A 16,069-nucleotide genomic window follows, 5' to 3' on the forward strand; every position below is an offset into this window, starting at 1 on the left:
AACATTTTACAGAGTAACATGAATGGAATGTAACAAGCAGTATAACAAATTACTTTCTCCTGTGAGTAATTAAATAATGTACTGCATTACTGTGTAATATGTGTAATACATTACTTTTTAAATAACGACCACAACTCTGATCACAACAAATAGGTCAAATACCTCGAACATGCACAAACAGTTCACCACACAGCCTGCAATGAATTTGTATGACTGGAATATCTTTGAGAACCCAATGAGAATCGATAAGGAACTGAACTGATAAGTGATATCAATGATAAAATCAGAATCACTACATTCTCATCAATTCCCCTCCTTCCTGCCAAGGATTGCACAACCAGTTATCCAGTTTAGGAGACAATGACTTTTTCAGGGTCGTAGCTTTTTCCCCCCTTAATATATGAAATCATCATTAAAACTGCAGTTGTATTTGCTCGGCTTATCTTTGTTTAATATTAAAATTTGCTTGATGATGTGAAACATGTAAGTGTGAAGAATATGCAAAAACAAAAAAATCAGGAAGTGTGGATTGTGTACACACACAAACACACACACATATACACACATATCAGCACTACATAACATTATATCTTCCTGAGAATCAGCCTGTCCATTTATGTCCTCTCCAATGGACATTTGTTTTTGATCTATATTTTTTTACTTATTTGAGCTGCCCCACTAAGTCCTGATGCTCTTAATAGAGGACATCATGTGCTTTCCATTGATATCTCATGTGTTTAAGTGGCCTCATTTAGCTCCAAAAGGGAAAGGAAATCACCAAAAAAGTTCTTTTTTCTCAGGAGGATCTTTAGGTTTCAGTGTTTTTTACTCACCGCTAGTCTGATTCAAACGCTCCATTAGCCAGACGACGTGTGCTTTGATCGCTTGCTCATTGTGAATGTTTCTCTGTCTCTCTCTTTCCCAATATTCAGGATCTACAGTTTTCTCAATCCACTCAGTCTTGGGTACCATCTTCTTCAAGCTGCTCTTATAATGCACAAACTCCTGACCATTTACAAATATGACTTCAGTTAACTCAGGAGATTCATTCCAACCAGTGGCTGCAGTCTCAATGTATGTCATAGTGTGTCGCTCTGAAACAAACAAACAAAAAGCAAGTTGCCTTCAAGTTAGATTTGTACTTAAATATTTCTGACTAATAATTACCATTCAGCTGGTAAAAATGCAACAAGATGCATTCAAACACTCTGAGAAACATTTCAGACAACACATATTCTTTTGTTGTTAAAGTGGATATAAAACTGCACATATAAAGACTAATTCTCATCACGGAGTTCTCAAAAACTGACATAGATGTAACCGTCTGTGGAGCTGGATTTAAGCAATAAGCGCTTAAAGTTAAACTTTTTGGATCATGTTTAGCTGTATCTTGTGCCAGCACAGAACGTGACATCACTGAGTTGGTTGGTCAGTTGCTGCTTACATTAGTTTATATTAGCTAACTAATGAACCAGTAATTCAGTGGAAAACAAGTGGAATAAAAAAATAAAATAAAACTGATAGAGATTATCATTAAAATTAAGTGAACACATCCAGAGGATAGCCACACTAACACCAACAGGTGAATCTGAGAGATTTTGTAGGTCACTTTAGATCTCTAAGTCAGCTTTTGGTGGGACTCAACTGAGGTGTCAGTCAGTTGTCTCCTCATTTCTCTCTATTTAGCTACAGAGCAAGCGTCCCAAGACATCCACCAGTGGAGACTGTGTACCAGTATGAACCAGCAGATGCCTTTACAAAAAAGGGTGTGAAGTTTAAAACAAACATAAATCTGGGTTTGACTTCTTTCATTTCCCCTCCACCTTTATTATCCTATGATCACTGGACTGATGTTCTACTGATAAGGCTCAAGGACAGTTGGCCATCCACAGTGACCGGTTGCGGGTGAAGGAAGGGAGACAGGACAAAGGAATGCTGTGGAAGAGATCCAGAGATTAATAATAACTGATAATAAATGTAGAGAGGTGTATAAATACATAGAGTGAAAAGAGATACGTGAAGAAGAAACACTCTGTGCATCATGGGAAGCACCCAGCAGCTTAACCCTATTGCTGCATAACTAAAGTAGGATTAGACAGGTATCTGGATCCTGGATCCAAGTTGGGAGCTGTTTCCACACCAAGGCAGACATTTTGAGAACAACCTGTTTCAGCAACTTTGACAAAAGTGTGGCATTGAGAAAAGTCACACCATCCCTCACCATCCAGTTGGTAATGGTCAGTGTGAGCAATTTAATCACACTGTGCACAGTGTACTATGCACCCTTCCTTCCACAGAGAAAAGAGACTGTCCCTGTTTTCTACCACAGGTTACCACATCAGTCGACTGATAAGTCACCGTTTTTCTTGATTTTTAGATCAATTGCCTTTTACGAAGGATTCATGAGCCTGTGGGCGGCAGCACTCATGACTGGATTGTGGAACAGCAGACCCAGTTACGCCATAGGTTTTAAAGGTGTTACTAAAACACTGCAGCTAACACGCTGATCAGCATGTAAGGAATCATCTAAATTCCCCTGCAAGACAGTTTACCTTAAAGGGTTGGCATTAGAGACCATCACAAAATTCAAGATATCTGGAGTCCAGTCGTCTTTAAAGTGCTTAAAGCCCAAGGAAAGGGGGGGGATCAGTTTATACAGTCACCACTGTGGATGACCTCGGTCAAATGAAATATGTTCACAAAAAAGTTAGACCCTGGTAGTAAGTATTAATCATCAAGCCGACAATTCAAAACCAGAGGATAGACTGTAGTGAAAGTCTTCACTGAAAATAAAAAAAATATTTTATTCCTGCATAATGCTTTTAAATGCACCACTGACTCATATCCTAGTTTCCTAATCAAAACCTGATTATGAGGGGCACCCCTGGCTTGTTTTTAAGGTGCTCCAGGCATTTTCCAGGCATTTTCTTTTTGGTTGCAGATGGCCGAGGTGGTCACAGGTATGTAAAAAATTAGGTTGGAGCACATCTGGGGATTCCTTTTCTGTTGTAGTGTGACGACCCTGGTGCTCATGGACCAGATTCACTTCCCCTGGTGGTTGTTTTGCTGTTTAATGCTTATTTGTGGTAATTAGGATGAGAGCTGTAATTTGGAGTCGGGTGGAAACTCGATAACTGTTTTTCCCCCGTTTTGCTAATTCAACTGTATCATCTTTCATATCTGTTTCTATAACTGGGTTTATTGGCATCTGTGGAGAATTGAATTGTGCGGGGAAACATGTTTCTTTACTGTGCGTATGACAATAAACACTGAACTTGTAAGAGATAGGAATGTATGCTGCGTTTTGGATACATTAGACTTCATCACACAGAGAGTCGCAGGAAGTCGCTAAACACAGAGACAGAGCGGAGGTCAGTACTGTCATCCTGACATCTTGCAGATGAGCAAACTACATCAGCGCTACTTAACGCCTCTCCGCGGATCTCACAGAGCGAGGAGGAAAAGCAGCAACGACCTCGTGCTAATGCGCAAAGACGCATCTCTGGTATGTACCGGATACCACGACCCACAGCGATCTATACCATTACGTCGCTGTGCTCTGCGAAGGGTTTTCTGAAAGTAAACATGAAAACTTTGAAAGCACCGCGGATTCAGAGCCATAAGATACATAGACTGAGCTTGTTTACCTGCTGCTGTGTTGTATGTTCCCAAGACAACGAGAAAAATGAGTGTTTTCATTCTGGGTTGTAGCGATGAAACTGTGTATTTTGTCTGCACCGAGCTCGGCAGTTATGACTCAAGTAAGAAGAATGTAAGAGGCGTGAACATCTGCCGTCTTCAGAGCCAATCAGAATTCTCCTTGAGCAAACTATCCCCTGAAGCTGTGACTCACGGGTAAAATAATGAAACCTCCAGGCTTCATTTGGGTATTATATATATCATAATATATATAATACTGGATGAGGTACATGGGTGGATATTGTAATGTGTTAGGAATCAGCAATTTATCTTGCATTTGTTTCACAATCTCTGGCTGTCATTTGTAGCTGAAGAGAATAAATACAAATAGAATAAATGCGCAGCTGCTTAAGACTGAATGTATTCCTTATGTGTTGGAACTGGAGTCAACCAGTTCATTTGGAAGTCTGTGGCTGGCATAAATGCAGCTCACCACTTCATGTTACTGGTAGGGCCTTTCTTTGCGGCTTTGAAGCCTCTAATCTTTTTTTTTTTTTTTTGGTAAAATCAGGAAGAAGCCTCAAAAACGTCATAAGCCTTCATTAGTTCATCTCTAGCTCCTATCCATCCCTCCATTCGCCTCATTTGTTATCATCCCATTCACAGCTGTACATCCACAGGACGATGTGAATACCTGAAGGAAGAACAGAGAGAAAGACGGCAGTGAACCAGAGTGAGATCCAGCACCGTCTTATGTTAAAATAGAAACACACCAGTTAGCAGAGACCAAAACTCCTGACCTGCACCCAGTGCTGGAGGCCAACACAGTGTGGATTTTAGAGAGACTCTTGGAATAAAAAAATAACACAGGTCGCAAAGAAAAAGCACATGTTTATAGGTAAAAGTCCTGCAGTCAAACTCACACTTACATAAAAGTCTTATGTTCATTATAAATTAAGTTTTAATTAGATTGGATAATTTGTAAGCAGCATTTATACTGGTTGAGGTCCATCATATACAGTTCAGTAGTTTAATGCCTGGCAAACCACCGGGGTCATCCACCTCTGTGTAACATGATGGTTTGTGACATGAAAGCCTGCACACTGAAAACATGAGAAGAGGTCATTGCCATTGCGTGCAATAGGTCGGCAGCCTTATGAAATTTCCCCTTGTGGGACTAATAAAGGTATATCAAATCAAATCAGATCAGATACTGCTGACTCTTAAACTAGAACATACTCATAGGTTTCAGATGCAGGTGTAATATGTTTTCAACAGTTTCATAAGCTTATAATATGTCTTAGGTAGCTGAAAAGTCAATAAAGCTGTCAAATACATAAACCAAAGCAAAAAAGAAACAAATTTATTTCTAAAATATTGGGGTAGATGGACAAAAGGAAAACACATAGTGATGAAAAACGTGTATACTTAAGAATTTGGGCAGAGGTCAGACACTAAATGCTGCAGTGCCAGGAGCAAACAGTCAAAGCCTAAATGAAGGTGGCAAGTATTTAGAGTTTATATCAGAAAAGCAGCAAAGATCCAGTAAATAACAACATTATTTGTTTCAATCAAGTTAAAAGTCATGTCCTTAAAAAAATAGAAAAGAATCTAGCAGAGAATTGACACAGGACCAGAGAGACTAACCTGGACCTTCAGTTGATCCATTTACTGTTTACCGAAGCCTCAGAAGAAATAGTGTCAGTGGAAGGGAAGCCATTCTTAAAAAAGGGAAATGGGCATAGAAATGACACAATAACTAGACTAAAAAAGCATTAGTGTGTGGTAAAGAGTCTTAAATTCCTTTTATGTTCTTAGTTTGGAAATACAACTCACTTTTATTTTCAGCAGGTTCACATAATTATTTCAAGATGGGACACATGTCCCAGTCTAGACTTTAAGTGTGAAATAAACTGACAAAATTGTTCTATTTTTAACACATAAAATGCACTATTATATTACAGTAAACTAAATGTGTGCTTCTGACCTTCATCACTTCTGAGTGCAGACTGACCTTCATTGGTTCTGATCACTGCTCTGTCCAGTCTGGTGATGATGTCCTTATTCACACCACAGAGCTGAAACACACAATTGTAGCTCCTCCAGTCCTCAGGTTTGACTGATGAAAGATCCAGATCAGCAGAAATCTGGAGGGTCCCATCATTGTTGGGCAGGATCGCTCTCTAAAAATGACCCCACTTTGCAGTTATTTATTTGTAAAAAATGTTTGGAATCATGTACGATTTTCGTTCCACTTCTCACGTGTGCATCACTTTGTGTTGGTCTTTCAGGTGGAATTCCAATAAAATTGATTCATGTTTGTGGCTGTAATGTGACAAAATGTGGGAAAGTTCAAGGGGGCCGAATACTTTTGCAAGCCACTGTATATTAAAAGATTACAGCTATTGTACTCATACTTATATAAAAGCTAGTCAAAATAATAATAGTTTGACTTTTCATTACACTGCAGACCAGCACCGACCAGGAACAAACCTGACAACAATCTGCTGGCAATGCTAAATTTGTATGATTGTACACAGACCAGTAAAATCTAGGAACAGCTTCAGCTGTTCTACAGGCAGTTATAGCATAAAGCTTGAATCATGCTTTCCTCATGGCATAGTCACATAAAGCTAACACTTCTTTTGAGAATATTTTCAAGCCAAACGCTGGACAGTCACCTCAGCAGGTGGAGTTTTTCCTACTTACAGGAGGATCATTGCTGCTTGGATTATATCCTGCGTTGTTGCAGCATCTGCTCTTCATGTTTCTTGCTGGGGTTAATTTTTCTCATCTCACTTTTTCTCATCCTTGAATTATTTTGTGTTTTCTTAAACAATTTGAAAATATTGCTCGCAGGTGGTTTCTTAGCCATATGTCATACACATGAAGTATTCTATATATTGTTTAGAATAAGTAGCCAGTATATTAATGATGCAAGCTGATCAAACTAACATGCAGTAGAACAGTAGGCCCATATATTTAAAATCCCCCCGTTCAAGACCATGATGACTTAAAATCACAGCTCTATGTAAAGATTTGACTTAATTTTGTGAAAAACAAATAACACAAAAACAGTAACATACCATCTGTACATCAGCTCAATAATTTGCTGTAGGCAAAGGCCAAGACTGTTTGCCACCCAAAGCATTTTTCTTGCAGCATATCTGTCAAAAATGTCCATCAGGATTATTTTTAAATGGATTGCTTTTTCTGGTAACTCACATTTACAATCGCAGACAAAAGACAAACAAATTATTAAATTTGTGTGAAAGCACAGAGGTACAGTGGTCAGCACTGTTGACTGTGAGGTTCCTTGTTCAAATCACCTGATTTAATTATATGGTTTTTCCCTCTTTCTACAGTCTAAAGAAGTTAGATTGTGGTTCGTAACTGGACATGATGTGGTTGTGAACATATAGTTGTCTGTGCTGCAACGTGTCTAGTTCCCATGGCTGCAAAACAAGCTGGCATCATCATTCCTCCACCACCATGTTGACAAGTGATATGCTGTGTTTATTTATTTGTTCCTCAACATGGTGCTGTGCATTAAGGCCAAACATTTCCACTTTGGTATTTTCTGTTGAAACTTTAAAACTTAATCTGCACTGGAATTTAGAAAGGAGGACGAGACATTCACCTGGCAACTAACAACTAACCAAACATACCATATTTGTTCAGTCTTTCTCTAATTGTACTCATAAACCTTAACATGTACAGTAACATGCTAAATGATACCTGGAGATTTGTATAGCTCTTTATTTTATTTATTCTTTATCATGTAGTTTCTCTGAGCACTGCACGATCTCACCCTGGGGTGAATTTGCAGGGTGAACTGTCCTTGTAAATAATGTAAAGAACAATAGCTACTCTATTATACAATACAAAATTATACGAGAGACAGATACACAGTTTACAGTTAGGAGGAAATGTCAATATTGTGTTAAATTCTTGAGTCGCCCCTTATTCTTATTTCTTTATATTTTCCTTTCAAAGAGCCAGACTTTGTTTTCATTTTTAACTAGTCTTTATCAATAACTCTCCAGGCTTTTAGAAAGTCTTTCAAAGTGTTTCTTCTTGTTCCCAAAGAACTATGAGCTGAAAACTTACATCTCAGAATATCTTAGCATCATGTGCAGTGTGCCTAAAAAACTGTCTATAGTTTATGGTCCATAGTCTCTGTGTAACAGAGAACAGAAAAAATTGTTTTGAACATCCTTCAAGAAGTCTGGAGAACTCTTCCTGAAGACCTCATAAAAGAAATGACAAGAAAGCTGCCCATGAGTCTTTATTAAAGACGATCATACCGAATGTTCACTTTCAAGCTTGTTAGAATTATACAGACTCTCTTTTTGCCTCATATACTGAATTTATACTTTTGTTTGTATGTTTGTTCATTTTTCCATAAATCATTGCACCTATTTCTAATACAGTATTAAAAAATGACACATATCTCATGACTTTTTCAGAGTTCTTTATATTTTGAGATAAAATGTGAGATTCATCATTCATAGTGTGATTTCTGTCAAATTGCTCTTATTTTTAAGGACAAAGCCACGAAAGGTGTTTTAAATAAACAAAGGGCAGATCTGCAAAATGAATGTACATCAGCATCTGATCTAACCTATTTTTAGCAGATAACTCCTCACATATTCCAAATACTTTAGCCACTCCTGGGTGAAGTAGCTGCTCCAACAAAGCTTTGTTACTGTCACTCTTAAGAGCACATGGAAATTAGTTTTGCTTGTAGGACGAAGGAGCATTTAGCTCAAAATATAAATAATTTCGCAGCACTTATTGTCCTCTCATGTTTTGAATGTGCAAAGTTTGTTTCTGAATGAATTATATATGTGATATATATGTAAAGCATAAATACATATAAATATAAGCTTCACAGGACTAAATCTGAATCATTAAATTGTTATCAGTTTGCTTTTTGTTTACAATTATATTTATTCATACTGTGGATCTACTGGCTTGAAGGGTTCAGTGTAGATTTTCTGCTAAACTATCAGCAACTAAAATAATCTGAGACATGTAGCTGAGAGCATCTCAAGCCTTACACTGTTAAAACACCAAACAGTGGCTATAGATGTAACACCATTTGGTTTTAAGAAGCCTTGATTATTAATGTTCGGCAAACATTATTTCAAAATCTCTGCACTAACAGTTCTTTTAAACTCCGTCAAGCTGGCTGGCGGTCATGTGTCAGTTCAAACAAAATGGCACGAGGCTGGAATTAAATTTTGCCATCAACTGGTAGTCTTTTTTAAATAAAGTATGAGTTTATGTGCCAACACACGCCAAAGAACCCAACCCCTCTAAAAGCAGCTGGCTTCCTTTTATAATCTACCTGATTCAGGCGACCATTCTGTAATAGCACAAGTCTATAAAGTGTGGTGTTCCCGAAAGGTTGATTCTGTTCATCTGGACGTAGTTTTCAGTGGGAGAAACATTTCGTCACTCATCCAGGTGATTTCTTCAGTCTCAGCTGACTGCAGGTTTCCCCAATCTTATAAACAGTACATTTACACAATAGCTGAAACCAGCCCAGTGAAGGAACAATGGGCTGTGAGGTCAGTTACTTCATCATATGCAAATTGTCAAGTCTAGTGTTGGTAAACCAAATGAAAAAAATAAACATCCACAAAAGCAAACATCGAACCACAATACAACACACACACAATACTTTTGTCACAAGGACACTTAATGGACTGGAGCTGGCATCATTACACCTAAGCTTACTGAGCTACTATCACAAGTTATATTGTAGCTAATCCATTAATATTTAGGCCGTATTTATGAAACTGTAGCCAAGTTTACATTTTATAACTAAAAAGTCACAGCAATTTGGATTATTTGGGACTTTATTGACAACCAAAAGTACGAAAAGGAGAGAAAGAGCAATGCCGTTTTACTGATATATAAACAGAAACACACCCACCAATGTGTTAAAAACATAACCCACACAAACCTCCAGAATCTCAACATTGAACTAAACTCTAAAATCAAAAACCCACAAAACATTGTCTTAAATCAAACAACAGAGAATAAACATCATTTTCATTAATTAAGAAAAAAATTCAGACATACAGAAAAATCTTTTAAGGTCTCCTGGAATTCAACACAAGATTGTCTTTTAAATCAAATTTTAAGTAAACGTACAAGATTAGATTTAGAAATATATTATTATGATTCGTTTATCACTGAGAGTGAGGGAATCTCAGCATTAATGAGTGATGCAACAATGTACAAGAAAACCCCAGAAAAACTAAACTATTGGATTTTTGAGTTAAGATGAACATACAAAGGCTTAATTATTACTGTATTGAGACTGCTGTGATGCTTTCATTGTTTCATGTTGTTTTTATTGTGTTTTACGTCTCTCCAGGCGGTCACATCTTTGTTAAATCTTCAGAATAATTTAATGCCACCATTATGATGTTTATGTTAATGATGTAATGTTTGCCAGCTCATTTTGAAACTCCTTTCCCTTAAATCTGGATTAAAAAGCATCTGCAACTATATTTTAGATTTTAGATCTTTTAAACAGATTTTATGATGTGAACAATCAACGAATTCAATGAATCCTAGTTTATGGAGAAGAATGAGCTGACCCCACATCTTCTCTCATGGTCTCTGTAGAGATAAAAAAGAAATAAAATAAATGTTAGGATTAATCAAATCCACAAATAACCTACTTACGGTTTCATTAACATCTAAAATTCTGATTCAATCGAGTATTTACTTCATATGTTTCTGAAGGGAATTAACACATTTGTTTTAATTTTGTTAAATCATTTCATGAAATGTTCTTTTAAAAGCATCTTTCTCTTATATGATTTAAAGTTATACTAAAGCACTTTTTTTTGGATATATTTAAACAGGAGATTTTACTACAGCCACTATTTTACATACGTTTTAAAAGAAAGCTAAAACATGAGACACAAATATGAAGTAAACTCACTGTGTGCAGAGCTGTTTGTGGTTTAGGCTTGAGGAAGCATTTGCTCCTGGACTTCATAGTTCTCTGCAGCTGTAGGTCAGAAACACAATGTTAGTCCACATCGTGCTCTCATCTGTCACTTTTACAACAATCGAACACAACAGGAAACAGCCCTGAAAGACTGTTTAGATTAAAGTACAGAAACCCTTTTTAATTTAGTGTGGACAAGAGATTAAAGAAAAGGGACAAAGTTTAACTTACGAGATGGGGGACGTTTCTCTGAAATAAAAAGGAAAAAATACATCATTTTAATAATTTGTTATAAATGTTAACACAATTTTTTTCACGTATTGTACAAAGCGTCAAACATAATTTCATATTTTTATTTTGTAATCTGGGCAAAAGCATTAATTTAATTTGTAAAATTAAAAACATAGACACTGGGCTTACTCACTAATGTGTTTATAGATATATTCTGACTTTTCCCACAACATGTGCTCGTTTAAAATTTATAAGTAAAGCGACCGATGGTAGAGAACGTACACATTTCTAATGCAGGTAAAGGTGTAGCTTAGGATGTGTTTGTTTGGCAGAGTTGATGGTTAAGAACAGAGAAATAATGTTTGGGTTTCAATAACTGAGTTGGTGGTTATTTTGTTCCTTGACAACCAAACTGTAGCTCAGGTGTAAAAAAAAACAAAAACAAAAACCAAAAAAAACCCACAAAGACAGAAAGAAAAACGATGCAGAAAAAAGTAAATAACAGACAAGAAGAAAAAGTGAAGTAACTGGACCAAAATCTACAAGTGCAGAGAAATGAAGAGACAAGTTATGAAACACAACAAGCATGATTAATGAATATCGTTGTAATATATTGAGGATTTAAAAGAGTCTGATCATCCTGCTGGCAGAGAAAGTGTTAAAATACTTTAATATTAACCTGAGGACTCAGCTTACACTGCTTTTGGTTGTTACCTGTTTAATCCTGTGTGCATTGTTTGTTTTCTTTTGAAAACTGTTAATAATGACTTCAATTAAGTCATATTACTCTTACTATCATTATTATTGTTTGCACTATGTCATCATTGTTGTTTGCATTATACAAGAAAAATCCAGGAAGTTTGTTTCTCACCTGTCCTCTTTTTGTAAATAAAGAATGCGATCACAGCGATGACAGCAAGAACAACCACAGCAACAACAACAGAGATGATCGGGGAGATGGAATTTCCTGTGGATCACAGAACAAACAAAATGTGAGAACAAAAAGTTTCCAATCAGATAACAATCATGTACAATAGCTTTGTTTATGGTCACTACATGTTTGTCTCACTAATGTTTGTTTTCATTCCAACAATAAAAGTTCTGCCATTAAATTTAATTTCAATACATTGCCAATAAATTTGAACATAGCATATGTTTCAAAATATACATTTTCCCCCATTTACTATTTAATCTTCTAAATCTGTCCATTAGTCAGATAATCAGTGGCCACACATGAACATGTTTTATATTCATCAATGTTCAGCAAGGAAAAAATGTGGTGGAAAAACACAACTTGGTCTAAACTGATTTAGGTCTTAAAATTATTCTGACAGAAAGAATATCAAAGATACTCGCAAATTTAAATAAACAATGAAAAGACAGCAAAGCGGACAATAATTTAAATTAGAGCGCTCAAAACTTTAAATGTTAATATTTATTAAGAAATTAACAAATCAGTATCAGTATGAAAAATATTTAATATAAATCTGTATACAACGGGGGAGGAATTAAACTTTTCATCAAACTCAAATAAAACCACATGAACTGCACCATTTTTACAGTAAACTAAATGCGTGTTTCCTACCTTCATCACTTTTACCCTTGTTGGTCTTGATCTCTGATTTGTCCAGTCTGGTGACGATGTCCTCGTTCACACCAGAGAGCTGAAACACACATCTGTATCTGTGCCAGTCTTCAGATTTCACTGATGAGACATCCAGGTCAACACTCATCTGGAAGGTCCCGTCATTGTTGGTGAGAATCTCTCCTTTGTTCACACCCTCATGAAGCTCCACTCCATCTTTTTTCCAGACCATCTCGGCTCTGTTAGGATAGAAACCTGTAGCGTGGCAGGTGACTGGAGAGGAGGAAGACTTCTGGAGGAGAGACACTGAGGGGAGATCTGTGGAGTAAAGACAAACAGTTCAGTCTTTCTGTATTATTACTATTACTTGTATTTGAGCTGAAGAGGTGCACAGTGCAGACGAGATATGAAGAAGAGCGTGCAGACAAGGTGGAGTGGATGGAGACGAGCAAGAGTGGAAAGGAAGGTTTACAAGATGGCAGTGAGACCTGCTGTGATTTAATATCTGAGGATGGTGGCACTGAGACAAATACAGGAGACAGAACTGATGATATTAAAATTATCATAAGGAGTGAGAAGGATTAGAAATGAGTATATCAGAGCTAAAACAGTGGAAGATGATCTGCTATGACGACCAGGAGCAACTTTAAAAGATTATTATTATTATTAAAACCATACCAATGTCTTTTGATGTGATGTAGTTTATAAAATTAAATTAAATTTAAAAAATGTGTCAAAATGCCACACGAAGTGCAATTATATTAACCCTTTCACACATAGGGGTCACTACAGTGGACAACTATTCAAAGGCTGTTTTCTTGTATTTGTGTCAGTGTTGATGGTAAACTTGCACATAAACCACTACATTGGACACTGATGTGTCACTCCATGCCTTGCAGGGTTATAATTGTTATAATTGTTACATATATTGTTATACTGTTATAAAATATTTTAAAAATATATTTTAAAAATATATATCTTTGTTATGTTATAGTTTTTACACAGTGTATATTAATTATTCATTTGTCAAATTCATAAGTCAAAATATTTGTTGTACAACTAAGTGGACATGTAAAAATACTCTTTGAAAATGAAAAGTATGTTTAAAAAAATGAAGTTCAAAAATCTTTTTTTCATGCCTTAAGATGAATAAAAATACTCAAGAAAAAAAAGCTCTGATTGAGGTTTTCATAATTCATGCATGAAAAGGTTAATTTAATATCATATTAAGTAATAAACTGAGACATATAACTTTTGGTTAACAATCTAATTCTGGTCATAGATTTTACCTGTCCTCATCAGAGAGCTCCTCCCATAGTTCACATACTTCTTCAGCCACTCAAGACACTCCTGGGTGAAGTAGTTCTTTTCCTGAGCCATCCAACCCCTGTCATTGTCCCACTTTTGTCTAGTGGTGAGAGCCTGTTGTTTTGGAGCGACCCATGTCTCTGTCTTCAGGTCAAAGCCTATGAAGTCCTCTCCATCATAGCCGTCTTGGCGATATCCATTCACTTCACCTGTTTCTTCATCCCATTCACAGCCGTACATCCGCTGGACAATGTGAACACCTGACAGAAACACAGAGACAAAGACTGCAGTGAACCAGAGAGAGACTGCACTAAAGTCTTACACTGACACAGAGACGTGATCAACATATAGAGGATCTACATTTATGGCTATTTTTGTCTCATTGGAAGATTTTTAAAACAAATCATCATTAACAATGTAGATTTTACAGAAAGACACTGGGAAAAAACAGAATTGATTTTCTCCCGTTAGCACATCTACGTCCTGCCTGCAGAGATATCACTGTACAGGTTATCTATGCTGCTGTAGGTGGAGCAACTTCCTGTGAGCTGCAGGATCAGACAAACACACTAAGCTGGATCCTGAGCAGCCGACACAGATCCTGATTCTAGATTTACTTTCCATCCTCTCAAACTCTGCAGCTGTCATCAGTCCAACAAAATCTTTCCTGTGAGAAACTAAACACCAGACTGTCCTGAGGTTTTTCTAGAGGTGTCTCTGTTTAATATGATCATGTGACATTAATCTAATCTGGAGTTCTACTTACAGTATTTCAGGCTCCAGCAAATGCTTCATGTCATCATTGATGACGATGCAAGAAATAATTTTTGATAAATCAGTTAATTTCTTGTGCTGTGACCTGACAAAAAGGTGAAAAAGGTTCCTCTAAGATTTTACAACCATGTTGTCATTTTTATTACATTTACTAAGAGCAGAGGACTGAAACAATAACTCAGACTTTGAATTTGACTCCATGCTGGGACACTTTGGTGTTTTTCAGCGCTGTGACCAGATAAGATTTTGCACTAAAAATATTTAAACATTCATGTTAATGATATTATTGGATGTGTAGCACAGAGATCTGTGGGCGTCTTTGAGTAGGAACCTGAGCGCCGCTGATGCTGTGATGAGAGCCGACAGTCTACAGGTGAGAGCGACACGAGGAGTCATTCCTGCTTTTAGAACATCGCTGCTCTCAAAGCCACGAGAAACGTCTCGGTGCATCATCACAGGTATTTTCTTTATATGAACATGTGGAGTTACACACCATCTAGGTTCAAATTCCACACTTTTCCAGCCCGTTTGGTTAATAAATTATATTAAAATTGCTCATCAATAAATCAGAGAGTTTCAGTCCAGGATTGTTTTTATTAAAAGTCAAATATTGGTTCACAATAATTGTAAAACAAACACACCTCAGACTGATTATTTAGATCCTGCTGATTTTCTGGAGATTAATTTCTGAATAATCGATTATTCAGAAATTGTAGCAAAAACAACCATCAAGGTTTCAGAGGCAAAAAATCCTAAATATAAACAGAAAACTTCAAATATCATGAATTTATCTTTATTATTTGATTATTTTGATCAACGAAACAGTTAAATTATGACAGTTCATACAAACATGACCATTAAAGCTGTTTGAATTAAATTAAAGCTTCACAGATTGTAGTTCTACATTTATTATGAATTATTGTGTTAATAATTTTAATCTGTAATCTGAATGAAACATTTAATGTGTGCAAACCTGTTTACTACTGTAAGCAAAACACACTGAAAACATTAACAGCAAATATCAGTAAAAAATGAAACATGAACAAACCTCCAGTTTGGTTGAAGCGCTGCTTTGCAGTCTCAATGTTGGCTTTGAAAGACTGCTGGGCACCCTTATAGAGCCCAGTGGTCCTCTCCCAGTACTGCTGATCTGTGTTCCTGGCAAACCAGTCCTGTTTGGGCACAGCTTTCTCTGTGTCGCTGTCATAATAATCAATCTGAACATCATCAACCATCCCAACAACCACAAACTCTGGGAAGTTTGAGACTTGAGAGGACGCAGTGTAGAAATACTTCAGCGAGTGGGTCACTGTAAGAAACAGTTAATGTTGTGAGATCTCAGGAACACAGACTTATAAATTATTTTATTTTTTAAATAACACAATAAGAAAAACTTCAGCACATTAAGGACATCCTGTAATAATCCTGCTGTCCCTTCAATAAACACAAAATAGATTTATTAATAGATATTCAGTGTTTAATGTCATTTTTCTGATCCTCTTTTCTTCAAAACTTCAAATTCTAGTTTGAACCTGATTATTCACAGAAAGTTTTAA

At 36.5% G+C, this 16,069-nt stretch overlaps 2 protein-coding genes across 19 annotated transcripts in view; one reads left to right on the plus strand and one right to left on the minus strand.

The window, feature by feature from the left end:
- Positions 1–16,069, plus strand: part of LOC120726645 (class I histocompatibility antigen, F10 alpha chain-like) — a 162,419-nt gene that overhangs the window by 54,655 nt on the left and 91,695 nt on the right. The gene's annotated exons all lie outside the window — the stretch shown is intronic.
- LOC120726643 (H-2 class I histocompatibility antigen, Q9 alpha chain-like) overlaps positions 1–16,069 on the minus strand; it is an 87,814-nt gene that overhangs the window by 29,359 nt on the left and 42,386 nt on the right. For 5 of the 18 annotated variants that reach the window (XM_040020373.1, XM_040020365.1, XM_040020362.1 and 2 more), the window contains exons 2-3: positions 15,562–15,822; positions 13,721–13,999 (exon numbers count right to left, since the gene is read on the minus strand). The exons of 1 other annotated variant lie outside the window; for it this stretch is intronic. In XM_040020373.1, the coding sequence (XP_039876307.1) occupies positions 13,721–13,999; positions 15,562–15,822 (540 nt within the window). Of the gene's footprint in view, positions 1–833; positions 1,095–2,220; positions 2,231–3,647; positions 3,837–10,009; positions 10,292–10,602; positions 10,676–10,846; positions 10,865–11,717; positions 11,824–12,431; positions 12,750–13,720; positions 14,000–15,561; positions 15,823–16,069 lie in introns of those variants that run through there. 12 more of the 18 variants (XM_040020370.1, XM_040020377.1, XM_040020366.1 and 9 more) reach the window with 10 other exon arrangements.

Source organism: Simochromis diagramma, unplaced genomic scaffold, assembly GCF_900408965.1.
Source record: "Simochromis diagramma unplaced genomic scaffold, fSimDia1.1 OVJJ01000753.1, whole genome shotgun sequence".
Classification (NCBI taxonomy): Eukaryota; Metazoa; Chordata; class Actinopteri; order Cichliformes; family Cichlidae; genus Simochromis; species Simochromis diagramma.